The sequence below is a fragment of the Parus major genome, chromosome 3 (genome assembly GCF_001522545.3).
Source record: "Parus major isolate Abel chromosome 3, Parus_major1.1, whole genome shotgun sequence".
NCBI lineage: Eukaryota > Metazoa > Chordata > Aves > Passeriformes > Paridae > Parus > Parus major.
The window spans coordinates 111579545-111599895 of NC_031770.1; the positions used below are offsets into that span (position 1 = coordinate 111579545).

At 38.6% G+C, this 20351-nt stretch overlaps 1 protein-coding gene across 1 annotated transcript in view; it reads right to left on the minus strand.

The window, feature by feature from the left end:
• Nucleotides 1–3757: 3757 nt before the first annotated feature.
• KCNK5 (potassium two pore domain channel subfamily K member 5) overlaps nucleotides 3758–20351 on the minus strand; it is a 36146-nt gene continuing 19552 nt past the window's right edge. Inside the window, exons 2-5 of the mRNA XM_015622171.2 lie at nucleotides 13181–13292; nucleotides 11616–11782; nucleotides 10010–10178; nucleotides 3758–9196 (exon numbers count right to left, since the gene is read on the minus strand). Of these exons, the coding sequence (XP_015477657.1) occupies nucleotides 8382–9196; nucleotides 10010–10178; nucleotides 11616–11782; nucleotides 13181–13292 (1263 nt within the window). The 3' untranslated portion in view covers nucleotides 3758–8381. The remainder of the gene's footprint in view (nucleotides 9197–10009; nucleotides 10179–11615; nucleotides 11783–13180; nucleotides 13293–20351) is intronic.

Sequence of the window (20351 nt, forward strand, 5' to 3'; positions counted from 1 at the left end):
GCAGCTGTGAAGGATTGAGAACTTGAAGGTTACATTTTAAAAACAGGTATTTGCTTTACCTACTTGTCTTCATCTGATCTCTATCATATATCTCAGAGTCTAGTCTCACAATTTACATCAGTGAATTTCACTTTCTGAAGAAAAGCAGCACAGAAAAAAAACTTAAAACTTGAGTCTTCCTCACTGTATCAAAAAAAACCCATCCTTGCAAGCCTTTCTCACTTTTAAGCCATCCGTTTTCTCTAATTTATTAAAAACTAGCAGCCACAAAAACAGCCAGAGTGCAGTGTCCCGCCACCAGGTGTCCAAGGTGTGTTGCTTACTCCTGCTTTTGTATTAATTTCTCATTCTAATAAGCAATTAAAAAGCAGGCCAATTAGCTTACTATTTTTCCTTCCTTTCCAGCTGTGTCAGAGACGAGTTGGCAAAAATCCCAGGACAAGAGGAATAGAGTATATTAATAGAGATTGTCTGCACCTGAAGTGTTAATTTGTTCCCTCACTTTCTGCTAGCTCCCAACAACCAGTAAGTCACAAATACGAAGGTTGCCAAAGAAGGACAACAAAGCTTTATGAATAAACTTAATACTTCAGCTCTAAAAGCCTGTGACTTCTATTTCAATGTGAACACAGATTCATTTCACATTGGTATGCACATATTTTGCAGGTCTGCCCAGCAACCAAGAGTATGTAGGAACAAGTACTCCTCTGCACAGTTAATTTTGATCAGTATGGATAGCGCCCAACCCACAAATCAGCACAGAAGAGGATTATTTGTCTCTGATTTTAGTGAAATTAAGAATTATGATATTTCCTTATACACCCAAAAGCTTAACTAGATAAACAGAAATGTGATCAACAAGTGTCCAAAGCCAAAAGTCCACAGAACACTGCAAAGCTATTAACAGGCCTTAAATAGGAATTTTTTGCTCTTGGCCATTCATACTGAGTGCATTAATTCTCCTTACAATTACAGGCATATTATGGTGCCACACTATACTTTTATATCAAATAATATTAAAAGTGTGTCCAAGTATTTACATTTTACCTGAATTAATAATGCATAGATCTAATTTGAAAACATGAGTGCTTTTGTTTAGCATACTTAGGAGAGTAGCTAAAATAATGGTATTAAAAGTCAGCATGGGAAATTTCAAAGAATGTCTACAGGAAAAATACTGACTTGTACTTAAAATATTTTGTGTTTTAACCTCCTCACAAAGGAGAAATTCAGTTTCAGAGATTTTCAATTTTTCAGAATTCATATTTTTAGGGTTTTTTCTGCTTCTTTTGTTATTCGCAGCATCACCTCAGTAAGGACAAAAGAGGGGACAGGGAATATTTTCCACAGCTTTCTCCATGTAGGAAACAACGTAACTATCAAAATATGAAGATTGAGTTATCATTCTTCTGTTCTTTCATATGAGCAGCAAGGAGTGATAAGAGGGAGAGAAATTCTGGCATCCCGTAAAAAATATTCTAAACAGAAAACCAAAACTCTTTGAATTCACAGCTGTTTCAGTTTAACTTATAAAATCCAAAATTATTTTTAGAACATTTAAATCATGGTATTTCTCACATGTTCATATATTTTCCATATATCTACTAATTTTTTTATTAACCAGGAGTCCTGGCTATGGGCTGTACTTGGAATCTTGGCTATCAGAGGAAACCCTCCCAACTACAACATGATACCTGGCTTTCAGGGAGCTTCTGTGCAGGATAATGCCTCCAGCATCCCAGTCCATATTAACTCTCCCTTTCCAGAGAAGCCCTGCTGGTGTGAAATTAGCAAATTCCCTTGGGCAGTTAGATGAGTATTTGTGGGTGTTCTGTTTTGGACATCTACGTTCCTGTCAGTCATGGTACAACTCCCTGTGCTAGGCTGGCTGTGTAGTCCAAGATAACCAGTGGCTGATACTTTGTTCACCCCAAGATGCACAACACCTGTTTGGACACCTATTGTCCACAAAACATCAACCCCCCAAAACCCTAACCCCTTATGAGTCTGTTTCCTTGGGAGCTGGGAATAAAATCAAGGTAGGAAAGAATTGCGCCCCTTTTTCCCTAAGTCTTTGCCCATGCCATGAGTCAGCAGAGGTTGCATCAGCTGCACAGCAAAAGCAGGTATTTGCCAAAAAGACAGTGAGTATCCCTCACCAGCTCCTTCAAGTACACCAGGCTGCACAAGACCTAGTGATGAACAAGTTTGAATGGAGAGCTAAAGGCCTGCCAGGAGGGGCATTGCCATAGCTTTGCTCTCAGCAAAATAGGTGACTGGTCAGGGCTCTGTTTTCTCCCATGCACTCATCATTTCCCCCTTTTTCCTCAGGGATGAAGCCACAGCACACAGTCAGCCAGTAAAGCCAGGCAGGATTATGTGGAGGGGGCTCAGTCTGGGTGCATGTCAAGGGAATTCTCCAAGAAACGAAAAGAAGTAAAAATCTAAGGAACGTTATACTCCACATAACCTTTTATTCTTATATATCACAGTATTAAGTTATCTTACCAAGGGCAGGTTGAGGCTAAAAATATGTTTAAAAAAGTAAGTAAAAATCAGTCAACCAAACCAAAAACCAGCCAACCCTTGCTGACAGTCACAAAGTCACAAGTCACAAATTTAAAAAGAAAACCCTTTCTCTTTAAACTATAGGTAACAGAGCTCCACCACCTCCTTGCGTAAGAGAGGTATTTTATGGGTTCTTCAGGACCTGGGTCCAGCTACAGGAAATGACCCTGAATGGAGTAGAATTTCTCTGTTTAAAATGGTCCTAAACCACAACTCATCTTGCTTTCTTACTCTTCATCTCTCAGAATTAAAGGTTTGAGTTCTCTGTGTCCACAAGCTGCAGGCTTCTGGCACCATGTTGCACCAGGCACTGTAAAGGCCTATGATATACATTCAGTGAAAACATTTCAGGCTTTTTAAATGTCAGGCTGGTCTGTGATTTTATCTATTAAGCTGTTGTGTTCAGAAAACCTGCAGAACATGTAAGAGATACAGGTTTGTCCTGTTTTCCTACTTCTTGATACCCTCCCCTCTATAAATAATTATTGACACTACTAAAATTCTGAGGGCAGAAGGTGAATAATTGTCTCCAGCCTGTTGGGAGCTGGTAGAAATATTACTGAGTGCTTACCAGACTCCATGCTATGTCCTGCCTTCAGCTCCATGAGGGGCTGCCAGCTCCCTCTTTGGCTCTTTTTGGCACCAGTCACCAGTCAGGCACTTCCTCCTTCACTGCTTCTGTTCTGTGGCTGGAGGAAAAGCAGAGATTGGCTACCCTCACTCAAATCTGACAGCATCCATCCTTCACTCCCATGCCCATTATTCTCTTCACTTTCCTAGCCCGTTCCTCATCAATTCCTCTCAGTTGCCTAAAAACCAAGGTTCAGTCTTTTCCTCCTAAGGCTGAGGTTGTCCCAGTTTCTTCAGACAGCTCCATCTCTATCATGCGTATCACCAAGTCACATTTTGCTGCCCATTAAAGCAGGTAGCTAGCTATTTTCCGGTGTGTTGCCAAGGAAACTGCTGCAGTTGAAAGACTGTACATACGTCTAGCCTGTAAAAATGAGCAATGCTAATAGAAATATTGCAAAAATTCATAAACAGCTCCTCAGATATTTTAGTAGGTCTGGCATGAGATTCAGATACCAGTCATAAATGTCCATTTTATTTATCACAGTACTGATTAATTCTAACACTTCCCATCTCTGTGCATCTTCTTTAAAAGAAGCCCACTGATAAAACACAGCCCTTAAAATAAACTTCAGTTTATTTTTCAACAGCTGTCCAAAATCCACATTGAATAATACATTGCTATGCTGTATCTAATTGAAGACCAGATGCCTTTGAACTGAAGTCATCAATACCCCATACAAGTTAAGGCATATGCTTGCATATAACAACTTGCTTTTTTGGCTGTTTACCTTCCAGCTCTTTGGGCCAGTACCATTCTCATCTGTAAGGTGCATTACAAGTGTAGGTAGTTGTAAAAAGAAATATTGATTGCCACTCTTTTCATGACAGAGAGAATAAATTGTACTTTTTTAATTGCAAAATATTAAAATAAATTACATTTCACAAAGACTTAGCAAATATTTACATACAGTGGGATTCCAGTGACAATCAGCAATAAAGAACAGACAGGCATATTATGGAGTGATAAAGAGTCAGAACTGCACAAACATCAAAAGCCGTATCAAAGATTAGCTAACTTTTAAAAATCACAAATGGAACAAATGGAACAAATCCCACGAGGCACAAAAATTACACATCTACAAAGTTCTTTTATTTAGTCAACAGACATATTGCTTTTTACTTTCTTTGTCTGTGTCTACAACCTCCCAGATCAACTGGAGGAAAAATAAATTTTTTGCATATACAGCTGTGTCACCATGGATCTGTTATCAGTCTGGTTTTAATTCTGCATGCTTTGTGATATCCATTGCCAGCAACAGATTCACAAATCATTAGTTCAGAAAAATTTAACACTCTAATTTTGTATTTCCTCAGTGACTTCATACCAGTGTATTAGATGTATCAGGCTGCCTGATGTATCTGATGACAGGTACCTGAAAGTGATGCCCTTTTGGTAAAAATACGCTTCAATAGCATGATACAAACCCAAGAATCATCACAACGATGTCATGAAGAATGGGGTCACATAGTCTTATAGCACTTAAAAGGTCTTTTGGAGGAACAGACTTCCAGGGTCACATTTCAGGATTTAATTTTTGAAAAAATAATAAAATTGAAAGTACTGGCTCATCTTGGCAAAATTAATAAGTGAACTCATCCTTCACATGTGACTGGAAATAAAATCTACTTCTAGACAATAACTAGAAAGAAGAGTTCTCACTGCTATTCCATCCCTTCCTTATACATGCTTTTAAGCTTTTTCTCCTTATTTAAAATTCCCCTTTCCTCTCTTTCCAGGAAGAGATCCATCTCGCCTATAAAACCAACTCCACTGCTTTAAGAAAACTGATAACATTATTAGTTACCCAAATAAAATCAACTGGCCTCCAAAGAATATGTTTCCAGATTGACCAAATAATTGAAATAACTACAAGACATAACTAGACAGCACTGGGGAATTCACTCGGAGACTACTTTTGGAGCTGAATAGAACAAAATCCAGCCCTCTAAGTCACTACATGTAAATCTGAAGGCAGAAAGACATTAGTTTAGATCCCCCAGGCAGCTTCTTTTCTCAAGACATGGAAGACAGGCAGGCAAAAAGCTGTCTTGTTTAGCACTTTGGCACTTCTGAGATGACACCATAATTTTAAAAACCCTGGGAATGGTTCAGATTTTTGGAGAGAGCCACTATGAAAGCTATGCACCAACTAAACCCCTCCAAAACTCTGAAACATGTAGGGCTTAACGAGACCAATTCTGTTGGCCCCTGTGTAAAGAGGAATTTTTTACAAGTGTTAAGATTACATTAAGGCACATCGTGGGATATCTTGAGAACAGTTTTGTGAGGTGTGATCATGTTTCCCTGAAAAACTGGGAATATTGTATTTTGTTTTAATAAATTCAAAGTATTACTTTAAATCCCATGATACTTATTATGCAGACTTATAGTCTATGCTGACTACACTGGGAAAGGCCAGAGAGCCACATCTAGCTTGATAATATGAAACAGATCTCATCTGTTCTCAGCTCTGGTGTATAAGTGCACTTTGCTACACAGAATAGAGTCTGGGTTCCAGTGTGCAACATTCCCTCCCAATCAAAGCAGCCCAGCCAAGAGTCTGGGTTGTATTATTTCAGTATTAAAGAGATTTTTTTTTTCTTTTTTTCTTGTTTTTTAAATGAAGACTGGACTATGCTTTTCCATTTCATGCACTTGCTGAAAGTCTTTTCTCTCCTCATTGTCCTGTTGCTTTCTAACTGTTACTAAAACTTTGATCTTTTCAATAATAATGGAAGACAAGTTGGAGGACAACACAAGCTATATGGAGTGCTTTCTCATTTTCTTTTAAGTTAGTGTGGAATTTTTTTAACAAAAAATATTTTTTTAAAAAGAGAAGGCTAAACTGACTACACACACATCCTGCACATACGCACATAATCCTGCCTAACATTTCTAACAGTTATGAAGTACAGCTGTCAACCACAAACCTTAAGATATAAAAACTTGAAGGGCTTGGAATAATTTTAGAAGAGTGGGGATAAAGGTATCTTACTAGAAGTAAATAAGAATCACCTTGATATGGCTTCTACCTCTTTCCTGTCAGATACAAGTCAAAATCATCCAGCCACCCCTGCTCCAAATACTGTAAATATAATAGAATTTGATTACAAATGAGAATTTATTTTCAAATAATACTAACATAAATTGCAGATTAAATACAAATCAAATTAGGTTAACTCCACAGATGTTTAGTATAACAGAAGTGGACATGAGTTGGCAATGATTTGGCCATTGTGTTCACATTCTATTTGATAAAATGTCATATATGTAGAAAATTCTAGGAAAAAACCCAGAATAGTAGACAGTCTTTTGTTTCACAGTAGATAACTTCAAAACTTCCTATCTAAAGGCTATCCAACCAGAGTGCCAGCTTCCCATATATCCTCCTTCTGTGGAACAGGCCAGCAACTAAAGCTGCAGCCAATATTTGTAGTTATCAGAAATAGCCATTGATTTAAGATTAGCATTGCAAGATTCCATAAGGTCATGTTACAGAACTAGTGAGTCTGCCAGCATTACACTGAAAACGAGACTCAGACAACTTTTAACTGTTCACTGAACCTTCGAAAGTTTCGGACATACCTGAATGGCTTAAATACTCTAAAACCAAATGGATCAGCAGAACCTGACATGTTAAGGTTTAAAGGTCATGGCTATTTTCTGTTCCAAGTATACTGGATAAAACTGTTCCAAGTATATTGGATAAAACAGAAGTCAGTACCTTTTGTCAGCATAAAATCTCATTTGAAAGAGGTGTCAGGGTTAATGCATAGATAGAGAAAAAGAAAGAAAAATAAAACCATGGTAAAATGTAGCCAAAAGAATTTGGGCATACATGTTATAAACAGACATGTTTCCTTCTAGTGAGTACCCCATCTCCAAGTCAAAAGATAATACTTTTAGAAACTTAGAGCCAAACTGCCTTCTAAAAAAAGTGCCTTATGGCCTGAAGTCACTTGATCACATCTCAGTTTGCCCAAGGTTTGATATTGCCCAACCTTCTATCAAGTGGGATAGAATAACCATTGTATATGCGCACAGGTCAAACTCTAAAAACAAAAAAATACTATACAAGGTGTAATCAACTGTTTCAAAAATCATCTCCCATTCAAGTCATGTCTGAAATACCAAGGCAGGGAGGAACATCAAACAACAATACTGACTAACACACTGTCCAGATCAGTAGCGGTGCTACAGGTCCATTCTGAGAGGCATTAGGGCATTTGGAGAATATCTGTGTTTCCCAAGGTGATTTTTTCCTAAGAAGAACAGTGTCAATAAAACTTCACCTGTACACAGATACTGTATAAGGTTCATTCAAGTACTTCCTTTAGGAAATGGACAGTGGAAGGACACTTTCATCACAAAAAAAGTTCATTGCATCCTGCTTGTGCTCATACACGCTTTGATCAATAAATTTTCCAGTCATGTTACTCTTTGACAGCTCTGGGGCTGATGTGAAAGCTTAGCAGCCCAACTGACGAGCTTCATCCCAGATGATTTTTCCTTGTTAGAGGGCTCATTCTTGATCCATTCCTTTGGAACTCCTAATTTTAATATTTTATTTAAGAAATTAGGACTCACTATAATTCATCAAGCATTGACATATTCTACAAAGATGTTTCAGAAGCTTCCTTCTCAGTCTACCAAAACACCTCAGCTGTGTGTCCTGGCATTCCATTCAAAGTTTCTCATTAAGAAAAGTGTATTAGAGCCATATTTTTGGCAGTAAAAACTTAACAAAGGACAATCCCCTTGATTTAATTTGTGATAAAAGCAGGATTCAAAACAGAAGTGAAAGGCCAATGGAGTAACCAAACACATTTGATGTTCAAAACAGTCCTGCATCAGTATAGTTACACTCCCAAACTACTTCCTTAATGAAATGCATGAACTCAGAGCAGATCCAGTGTATTAATTAGTCTTTTCTATTTTGTTCAATAACCATAAAATCTAAAGAAGGACCCAAATTCGACTGTTATTTTACAAGTCTTTCAGAAAAGCAAAGCTGATGGGCTCAGAAGCCAACTTAGGATGGGAAAAGGAGACTGGAGTTTCTTAGTTTGGGACTTGCTTTTGTTTTCAAAGAGACAGGAGAAGCTGCAAACATACTTTTCACCTAGCTCTCTGTTCAGTATGCATTGACCACTTTCAGAAAACCACTGTCCAGAATGCTTCACGTGGTAGCCTTCACATTGCTTACTGTATTATATTCATTCATCAGTTGTTCATAAGGCACAGAAAGTTCTAGCTCATTATTGGTAAAGGTAGATTCATCAGAGGATGGAAATTTTACCAGTTTTTTTGCAGTTTCAGATTCCTCTGCAAGATTATCATCCATAGAGGATTTTGACGTTTCCTCATCATCTGAGATATCTTCCTCTTCATCATCATCTTCATTTACAAACATTATATTTGCATTTTCAAATATTAAGGGTCGATAGTCTCTGGAATCCCACACTTCACCTTCTTCTTCACTAATCCTATCCAGCTGGTTCACAAACATGGTTCCTTCCACAGGCCTGTCTCCGATATGTTTATCATGGAGGCGTCTCAGTACGTGACCATTTTGCATGTCCAGGGAAGCCTCATCATACTCAAATGACTCTGTCTTTGTGTAAGTCACCTGAACATCTATACTGGCATTCATTTGTTTGGCATTTTCCACTATAATCATTTTGTCATTGCTTGTCTTCAGGGCCTTCTTCCCAATTTGCTTTATAAGGTCATTGTAAGTCTCTTCCTTCTTTGAAAGAAAGCTGAAAATGTTGACATCCTTTGAGGTACCCATTTGAAGGGGTTTTTTAGACCGAGGATGGTTGTCAAATGATTCTTTTCTTTTTTTCCTCCGTTTCTTGATTGCCTTGTGGACTTCTACAAACATACTGACCTTCCAGTTAACAAAGAGTGAGAGCCAAGCTAGTCCCAAATAGATCCATAACTCCACAAAATATCTGTAAAGCGCATGATAGTTTGCATCTGGATTTACACCTACAGGAAATTAAAAACAAAAACATTACTGAAAGAAGACTCACTGCTGATAAACCTTTTAAGTTATGACTCTGAGAATTGCTCTCTTCCTCAATAAAAGAGCATTGTTATTTGAACACAGGTCAGAGAGGTAGCGAGTGGGGAAACGAAAGAAAAAGTTGATCCCACATCTTCCAGTTTTTGGCCACACATATTCTGATCACCAGACTAACAAATAAAAATGAAGCATATTTATTGTCTCCATATAAGATATAAAAGTGAACACCTTCCTATTTGAAAATTGTAAGTCTTCTTGCCACTGAAGTATGTATATATAGGTACCTTCCTTGAAAAAAAGATTCGGAGTTCCACTTACGAGGACCAAAGTGCTGAACAAAGCAGTGGATTTTAAAGAAAGAAGAGGTTTAGGAGGGAGAGAGGAATATGCTCAGCATTCTGTGTTGGCTAGTTATAGGCAGGTGTAGAAAGCATTGCCTAAGGCCTACGCATCCTGCTTAGTGTACTGAATCCCATTCAAAGGTGCAGAAGTACCATGGTGGGCAGCGTAGCTCCTTGCCTGAAATACAGACCTGGGGCACAAAAAGGACTTAAAAACTCTAGAACTTGGCTGGAAAATTAACCCAATAAAGGCCTTAGGCATCTACACCAACACTGAAGAGCCAGATCTAGTCCATTGGATCAGTATCCAGCCTTAACAGAATGTTCTATCCTGCAAGGAAAAGCTTAGAAAACATCTTTTCAAATTAAGAGTTTGGAAGCAGAATTGCCACACTATGCATGTAATGAAATAATACATAAAATATAATTACTGACCAGCAACAAAATCTCCAAATCCTATGGTGGTTATGGTGATGAATGAGAAATAGAGGCCTTCAATGTAATTCCATCCTTCAGTCATCATGAAGACAAAGGGAGGAATAACCAGATGGACCAAGACACCCCAAACAATGAAAATAGCTGTGCATGTAATTTGGGCTTTCCTCTGTGGGGAAAAAAACAAATTAGAAAAAGTTAGGGAAATATCTCAAAATTTTTTTTTCTGCTTATAGCACCAATAATTATCTGGCAGGACCAGATATTTCAGTTTTCAAATATCCATAATTAAAAGTCACTGAAAGTGACTGAAGTAAACACACTTTTTTTTTTTTTTTTTAAATTTCCCTTTAGGCAGAACTCCCTATTCATACAACTATTTGCTCAAAAAATATTATTTCCTCAGTTTTCCTTCATGCTCTTGGAAGAGTATAAGGAGTCCCTGGTATTTTATAGATTGGCATGGGATATAGACATAGCACTCTAGTCTAAAAAGCCACCAGTACCTCTAACTTTTCTTTTACTCATTTGAATACAGAAGATCAGAAGTGTTTTAAGATGTCTCTCTCCTGTTTCTGACTCCTTCCCTTTGCCATCCATGCAACCTTTGTACAAACCTGCTCACACACACATGTATTTCACTATTATTTTCTCTACTTTCTTCTCAGGTGCAGAACCAAAAAAGTTCTTGCTATGTTTTTGAAACCAGGATGTAAAACAGCCCCAGTGGCCCCAGTGCACTATGACTCTGCATTGCTTCCCATCTCTGTGCAGAGTTAGAACTGAGAATTCACTTGCAGTGGGGAAGGGAGGGAGAGAGAGAAAGAAGCCCAAACAAACCATCACCAAAAAACCAACAAAATGTCACAAACCAAAAACTACAAGTCAGTAACTCAGAACAAAATATTATATTGTCTTATGCTGATGTTGTTACTCCTTCTGGAGACAGGAGAAGTGACATGCACACACTGGGTTCATGTAGTAACAGTCTGAGTTTATTGTGGGGTAGCTCCTTTTATAAGGCTTTCAAATTTCCCACGCTTACAGACATGATTGGTCAAGGGTCTCAACTCCACCCAGCTTACTAGCCAATTATATGGGTGCATCTGTGCTTGTCCAGGGACTTGTTTCTCCTAATGAGATAGGCTGGTTGAGCTGGTATCTGTTAAGCCAAATTATCTGTGCAGCTTATACACCAGCTATAGCTGTCACAATTTTGCAGTAGGTTCACTGCAGAGTAGGAAATATTCATAGCAGCATAAAGGCAGGTGGGAGTCAAGCAGGACAGCATATTTTCATTTCTGTACTGAGGAGCTTTAATGAAACGTCTTGAGTGAAATGGAGCCTCTTGCACATTTGTCCTAAAGGTCTTTAGTGTGAGAAGTAGTACCAAAGGTTTTTATGAGATCTGATTTTGCTAAACTTCGTGCAGAACTAACACATCAGACCCCATCCCTCTTTCAGTTGTTTCAATGCAACACCTTTTGGGAAAATTTGTATTTGTGCAAATGTTCATTTACTAAGAGATATGAAGGCAAGTTAAGAAGTGTAAGCTTAATTCATGCATCAAAACCACACAGTTCACGGTAAACAAGTAAGGGCTTACCAGGCTTACTCCTCTTTTTGTCAGAAATTGGCCCAGCCTCTTGGCACGTCCTCCAAAAAACTTCCCCAGAGCACTGATCCATGTCAAGCAGAGAGGTACTCCAAAAAGCCCATAAAATATACAGAAGAGACGCCCAGCATGTGTCTTTGGGGAAACATTTCCGTAACCTGAAAGAGATAAGTATGTCCTCCTTCTGCTCTTGTTGAAGAGAATTTAAGGCAATTCTATCTGTGCACAAAACAATACTGTGTGAGCTCCTACTGTGCTGGGCATTCCTTACTTCACCATCTAAAAGGGATTTACTTTACTGCAGCTGCTTATCTTCTGATTCTGGATGCCTTCCAACGTTACTCTAGCAAACTCGCAAAAAACCCGCACTTCAGCATTCCCTAGATTTTGTGAATCTTTTTTCTGGACAAGATGGGGTAAACACAAAATAAAGCTCATCTCAAAACTTCTAATATGATGTTCCAATCTTAAGCAGCATTGTTAAAACTTGACTGATTCAATTTTATGGAATGAAACTCAAAATTCATCCTGAAGCTAGCTCCCAGGTGAAAGATCCACAATACACATTACACTTGTGACCTGGTACCTTTGCAGGGAAAGAGCTTGTGAGTTAAGTGCAAGGCAACTATGTGCCAAATATTTCAAATTAATTTAGTTCATTCTGCTGGGCACAAAACCTAGCAGGACATACAGATTCAGGCTCTAAAATCAGCAGCCTATTTTCTGAACTTCTGACAGTTTTCTTATTTAGGTGTGTTATTGACTTCAGCATGAAAGCTATAATATAAGCTGAGTATTGGAAATTTTAAGTAATAAAGAAACCTACAATACTGCATATGGTTTTACAGTAGGACTTCTACATCCAATCCTCTCTAGTTATTTTCCATTCCATTTTTTTTTTAGTTGTAGGTTCAACAAGTGTGTAAAAACACCACGTAGCAAAGATTTTTCTGTAAAACCAGAAGGTAAATGATGCTGAGTTCTGAAAAAATATATATCACAGGAGGACGTCTTAGAGTGCAGAAGGTCTTACAAACACAAATCAGTAGTAATATTTAAAAAGCAACCATTGCTCTGCTTCACCTTCTTTTAAGAGGTAGATAAAAAGTCTAGCTAGTTCTGCAAGCCAGTAACACTGATAATTTAGTAGTACCTCAAGAGGACGCATGTGTGTAAAAAGACAGCAATACAAAAACCTCATATACTCTTGCTTTAGGTATTAGTTTAATGGAATGCTTTGTTATGCTTTTCTTTTGGAATTTTATGATTGGAAATTTAAGTGCATGAATCAGTGGAACTGGAATAACACCAGCCAACCCCAACAGCACCTTTAATCCATTACTTATTGGAAAGGCACAAATTTCTCTTCTGTACACACATGGAGAGAGTACCAAAACCCTCGTTTTTTTCCTCTATGAATCTGAACACATATTTTAGGCAGCTCCAGGCATGGCGACTTTATTCAGTGGCTACCTTGACACAGAAATGGGTGAGTACAAGCACACTAGAGCCTGAGGAAAACTACAGCTAGGAAGGTTGACATAGTAAATATTTACCAATTGTAGTGATCACAGTAGCAGCAAAGATCACAGCATTCGGCCAATTCCAATTGTTGAAAGTATTGTTTCCAGTGATGGCAACCCCCTGTCCAGCAGCATCTGACACAATCTGTAAGGAAAAAGTAACAATCAACCTTGTAAAATCCTGGCAGCCTAAAACAGCAATTTATCTGTCCCTCTCAGGTTTTCCCCCTTAGCTCATACTTTCAAAATAATCTCAGAGTTTTTTGTAAAGGCTGGCCTAGTATATTCACTAACAATAATTTTAGGAAATACTAAAAATTTACTTCACATAAGAATAATTAATGCAGGTGCTCTCACATTTCAATAGGGACTTTTAGTTTGATAAACTTTTACTTGACAACTTTAAACCAAATGGAACTCTTCCAGAGAGCAAGTAACACTCCCACAGACTGAACTAGCATTTAAACTACAGTGCAGATCTCAAATTTAATTTAATATTAGGGACATCTTCTGAACTACTATCCATTTCAAAACACTATTACATTCCTCAGCTTGACTTGGGTATGAATGTCAGAGAATCCTTGTCAAAGCTCATGTGCTTCATATTAATTCACCTGCTGTCTCTACCAAAGTCAGACCATGTACAAGCAAAGGGTAAAACTTTTCAAAGACAGAGAAATTAACATTTTTTTCACAACGTTTCATGCAACAGGATTCCAATCACTGTCCTTGAATCAGGCCCTTTTCTTCTCCCATGCTGGAATCTGGTATGCCATGATGAATGCCAAGCACTAATTATTATTTAGTGCATAAAGTGAAAGTTTCAGATTAAAACCATGCATCTTGCTGATTCTGGAGTGCATTTCTACCTCCCCAAAGTTAAAGGAAAAAAACAAATAGATATACCATATTCTCTCTGGGAAATCTCTAGTTATTTAACTCTTTGCTCAGACACATGATGCAGTTAAAGCCTTACCAAGTTGCTCAGCTTTTTTCTCTTCAGTGTAAACACTGAACAAAACTGAGGCTACATCCATATGCATAAAAGGTGCAGGCATCTCCAAATGTTAATTTATAATGTTACCCATTGTCTGCATTTCTCCCTCAATAAGTGTTGAACATAAAAGCTGTCTGCAGCTAAATATCTAACAACTGGAAGCAATATACCTTTTTAAAAATATTTTTTAGAAATAAATATGACAGGTGATGTTTATCATAAACTGTCAAGAACTTATAAAGGTAACTACAACCAACTCTTCCTTCCCCCATCACCCCTTCCTTCCTTTCTACTCGATTAAGATCTGATTTTGGACCTAGCAGAGATTCAACACAAAGTTCAATTACTACTGATAATACACACAAGTTAACACAGGCTTTAATTATTCTTTAGACTTATTACATATCACTACCCCCCTACTGTAATAAAAATGCCCTCAAAGTGAATGTATTGTACATATACAAGATGCAAACAATTTAATTAAAAATGCACTTGCAACACACAGGCTGTTTCAGAAGATAAAAGGAGGCACATTGGAAGTGAATGAAGGTACAGAACTAGATTTTTTTTCTCCTGGTAAACTCAAAGTATGTGTAAAATTGGATGCAGTATCTTTCTACACCCTACAGGCTCTGGATAGAAAAGGAGAGAGTTCTCACCAAGGCGCTCATTTATCATGAGAAAGTGGTGTACAAATGAGAAGCAGTCCTAAAACAGGCAGGTTGAGAGCAGTAAAGTAAAACACACAATGCCACTCCACTTAAAAAAAAAAATAATAAAAATTTAAAAAAAAAAAAAATCACAAGAGCTCATCTGTGAAGAAACCAATCAAAGTACAATCACTCATTTCTGCCATGGTCTGCAGACAAACTTTCTGAAAGTCCCAAAGGACATCCAAACCACCTGGAAAACACAATCTGTTATCTGTTATTCTTGAAAAGATGCTTTGACTTCTTCCACTGCCTAAATGTTACACTAAGCACCAGTCTTCCAGGCATTTTTCATTCCATAAGCAGACTTGGATTTTTTTTAGTTGTTTCCTCACAGAGCAAGTGATCTCCAAGAGACCCAGTGAATTATCCACTCCCATTGTGACAGGTCATTATCTCATTGCATTAATTCACCTTGGCCTGACCTCATGAGCTCAGTTTCCTGGTACATACAATTATGTCAAGACCTGCCAGGATTTGAGGTCTGGAGGTCTAAAGAGGGCCCAGATCTGAGGGGAAGAAGCTGCTGGACTGAATGGCACACAGCTGCCCTTCACAGCCAGGCAGCTAACATTTTGGGGAAGATGGCCAGCTCTACCAGTTATATGAAACCTTGGTATAGTGAACCACAGATAATTCTCCAGACACAGCTGACACCCTCTTCCTGTCCCTATTTGCACACAGCTATTGGCACACATCTATGATCTACAGTCCAGTCTTTTAAGTTACTTTATGCCTGCAATAAGTCTGAATGCACTATATGCATCCCAGCTGCAGGAACAAGGATGGTCACGAAACATGCTTAGATGGTTTGGTGCTGTGGGAAATATGTAGCTGATTTCCAAGCAGCATAACTCTAGCCCGTACAGAAACAATTAAAGATTATGGCTTGAAACAAACAAACTAACAACAACAAAAAAAAAGACAACAAAAAAAAAAAGACCAAAAAAAAAGTGAGTGGACAGTGATGTACAACTGAACAGCAAACATGGTTGTGTTTTTTTTGCTTGGCAAATCTGTTAGGCTCCAATGTCAGAGATACCTTTGTTTTCATATGCTAGGATACAGAAAGCCCCAATTTGGCTGTGCTTGATTTCTTAAACTACAGAAAACTTCCTCAAAAAAGTCCTTGGATTGTAAAACAGGAGGCAAGGAAGAAAAGAAAGAAGAGGGTAGATGGTGCAAGTGTTCTTAGTATCTTGAAAGATGCAATTTAAGAATGCCTTTTCAAGTATGTCCCAAAGCAAAAGCTGAAAATAGCTAACTCATAATTTATATATTGCCTTAGGTGTCACCTCAGGACAGTTCATACCGATAATGGGAAAACTGTATTTTCAGTCAAATGTCTTTTGCCTTACAGAATCAAAACCCCTCTTCTCCCTCATTCCCTACAACTCCAGTTCTGCTTCTTGGCAAAGGAAAAAGGGGAAGAAGTTTTAGAGACTCTGGTGTTATTGTTGAAAGTTAAACAGACTTAAAACTTCTACCTCTTCTGGTGCCAATAACACAAGTAGAAAAAGGGAAGTTATTTGAAAGTAATCAAGCAGACAACATGCTCCATTTGTGAGGTACCTTCCCACCTCCCTACAAACCCCATCACTGCTCCAATACAGCCTTGTGTTTACTGGCTTTGGTGACATTTTTATTAACCCCCTGATGACCAGGGGAACTCTGAATTCACCAGGTATCACAGGAAATAGTTGCTGAATCTCCTCTATCTTGGACCAAAAAGAGGAATTTTTCTCAGATGTTTCAGTCACCTGCCACTTAAATCCTCCCCTATATGAGTAAGAGTAGGGCTGGAAAGTTCTCAAAACAAATTTAAAAATAGCAAGTTGAGGTCTTGGCCCATATAGGTCACACACCATTACTGATTTTATTCTAAGAATTAAGGAGTGAAAGAAAATCTTAAGATACTATAGTAAGGAACAATTGGGTCTAATGACAATAGCAATAGGAAGAAAAAAGGACTTCTGAGGTACTTGTGGCCAGATTGACAAATGCACCAGACTGAAGACTGAAGACAACAAACTGGCTATATATAAAGTAGAACAACAGATCCTGCCCCACAGGCACCCTATTACATACAGGAAGAACATCCAGCTATTGCTCAGAGCCAGGTCTCTTTGAAGAGGCTAAAACCTCACATGTTATTCGAAGCATTCCCTGGGGATCTGACATACAGATCTAACGGCAGCATTAAGGTTCTCCCAGTGGTGTGAACAATTATCTTTTGAAATGTTGTTTTTCCACAAGAAAGGAGATGTAATTGAACTATTAAGCCTAAAATTAGACCAAATGGCTTTCATTCTACACTAAACAGTATCACAGTGTAAGGGACAATCACAGCTTGCTACTAGATCCAAAAGCTGGATCCATTAAAGCTAACTGCCGCATCCTTTGAGGACTCCTAGGCTTTGTCCTCACTTCTGACTCCAAAAGAGCATAGCAGTAATTTCACTTCTTTCTCAAGCTCTTTTATCAAGGCCATAAAGATTTAGTTCGCTGAAAAACACTGGATTTAGAATCTACGAAGTACTTTAGAGATTTTCCCACAAGGAATGTAAGCTTTAACAGCAGTCTTTTTTTCACATTGACATCTGAATCTTTTATACAACTTGAAGACACCAGAAAAGTGCACTAGTTATCTAATCATAGGTATGTATAGTACTGACAATTTAGCCAATCACAATAAAATTATCCAGGGTAATAAATTTTAAATTTAAACTCTCAGATGCACAGTATACTGCTGTTCATCTTTAACCAGATTTCCATTTTAACCAAATCCAGTAGCAGCACAGCTAAACAGATAGGTTAAGTAATACAAGCAGTTGTATGAACAAAAAGCCTAAAAGAACTTGTAGTGACTTTAAAAATATATAAACAGTTAAAATGCATGCCATGCAAACTGCACACCCTTTTATGTGTCTCACATGGGTTTTACAGTGATTTAGGTTTTCTGGCTGCAGCTATAAAGTTACAGTAGCAGTCAGCTGTTTATTTTAAAATGCAATAAAAACATATTTAATTGTTAACGAATATCTTTCCAATTGTAAAAAACCTGAGTCACATGTTAAGACTCACAGGTCAGATATACATTACAAAGGTCTGCTGACCTGGCTAATATTGTCTAGGGATTGACTACACATAAGTAAAGAGAAATAAACCCTCTCAGCCAGTAACCCTTCTGAAGGAAAAATGCCTGTGGGTGGCCACAGCCAGATTGACAGGACAGCTTCCTCAGACTCATTATGTAGACAGGCAGCAGAGTGGACATGGTCAGAAGTTTCCTGTCCTGTTGGCATATTGCACTTTTATGTCCGCTTGCACATTAAAAGCAGCAGAACCAATTTCACAGGCACAGTCTGAATTTTCTAAGTACTTTATAGCTAGATCAAGTTGTAGGTTCACAGTCAAACTAGAACACATTAATCCTGGCTTACAGCTGTCATAGCTCAACTACTGAGTAAGTTTGTGTATGGTATGTGGATAGAAAAAGAACTCTATAACTCGCAGAGTAGTTTTAAGAGTAGGTATGAATTTATTCAGTGCTGAGGTGCATGGGGGATATCTCCTCGGGAAAGCATGCACACCTTGAAGCTTTGGCTTTCTCTTTTTATCCTTTACAAACTAGGGTTACACAATACACCTAATACATATTCATTTCTTAACCCTCGATTGTCCTTGCTTCATATAAAAATTAGCTCCACACCCCTTTGCAGCTGCGCACGGCTCTTTTTTTTGGTAAGTTTGGTGGTTGTCTGGGAGTCTCTGGGATGAGGTCAGCAATTTTCTCCTTGAATTTTCACCTTGTCTTCTTGTACATGCTCTTTTTAGTCCTTTGACCACTTTTTGGACTTTGATACCTTTCTTTCCAGCTTAGAGGTCCAAAGAATCTCTTTATCCTGTGGTGCCTTTGTCTTTGCATCTCGTTTGTGTATTCTAGCTCTTTATCTTATCTTGCAGTCTCGCTCCTTTCTTGCTCTTGTCAGTTCCCCCTCTCTCCTGGTCAGGCATTTCTTTATGCTTAATTCTTAATTTCTCTGTTTCGTGTGTTTAGTTGTTTAAAAAAAAATACATATCTAATGTAATTCTGAACACCATAATCTATTATTCTGAGTTATAGTCACTGGAGAAAGAGAAAACAACAAACAAGGTAGATATTGAAAGTGACTGGCTTTCACTCTGCATCCCCAATAATGCCTCCACTGAATAGAAGATCCTGTCCATCAGGGAAATGGACAGTCTCCTGCACAGGACAGAATCCTGCACAGTCTCTGTAGGATTACATGAACCAGCAGGACTTAGGATAACTGACCTCTCATTTCCCTCTCAGTTTTATGTGTTTGCAGTACGAATTTCATGTGTATCAAGGCAAGAACCATGCCAGATATAAAAAGAAGTCTTTTAGCTGAGTCCTGGATTTTCTACTTCTCTTCTGTGAGCAATGGTTTGTGATCTTTTTTGAGAAAGAAAAATAAGACAGAAGAACCATATTGTCTCAGTCAGACTGGTAACATCCTTGTGTCTTGCCAACCTGTGAAAATTTCACTGTCCTTTACTGACCTATGCAGACAGTTGAGCTGGAAGGTGGTTGGGGCAAGAGGTGCTGGATATGACTCAGCAGCACCTGCATTATAGAAGGATGGTGAGAATTAATAAATTCCACTTTAAGTGTAGAGGACATCAGTTGACTACTGTCATGGGGTAGCTTTACCTTTAAAGCAAAGCTGAGGAAAGAGGGGAAGTTAGAAGTGCTGATGGCTGATGGGGGTTCTTCCTCCTGACCAATTATCAGTCATTTCCAAGAATTGACAGCAGTTTAGGCCATTGAAAAGTGGGATCAACTTGTGGACCCTACTTTAAAGTGTAAAACCAGAGCTCTCTGAGTTCTCTTTGTTTCCTGGCGGTGAAAGGTAGCAGAGGTCCGGCCTCTCTCTCTCTGCCCGGCGATGCGGCCAGGCGGGGGCTAGGCCGGGCCTGCTGCATCTCCCGGCTGGGAGATGGGGCCTGCGGGAGGCTTGTCCCGAGCCCTGTCTGGGCCGGGCCGGTTCCTGGCTTGGCTGCAGGTTTTGCCGTGATGGAATTCACCAGAAACTGCCGAGTGAAGAAGGAGAGGGGCTCTGAGCCTGCAGCAAGCAGAGACGGTGACCACACTTTCCAGAGCAGCCATGAGGAACTCTCCATCACAGACGGCTCTAGTTCCTGCACCAGCCGAAGCTACAGAACTACCTACAACAGCTTAGGCAAGATTTTAACTCTTTCATTACCCAGATGAGACTTGCGGATTAACTTTTTTATCCAGAGAGAGAAAAGGAGAATGATCAACATGAAAAGAGACTTTATAAACTACCAGTGACAAGAAAGAAAAGAAACTTCAAGAAAGGTAGAGAATTAAGAAGATGCTTTAATTTAGCTGAAATGTCTTTCTGTTAAACTATGGAGATGGACAAAGAAGTCCTGGAAAAAAAACTCCTTTAATTCATGATGAGTATGT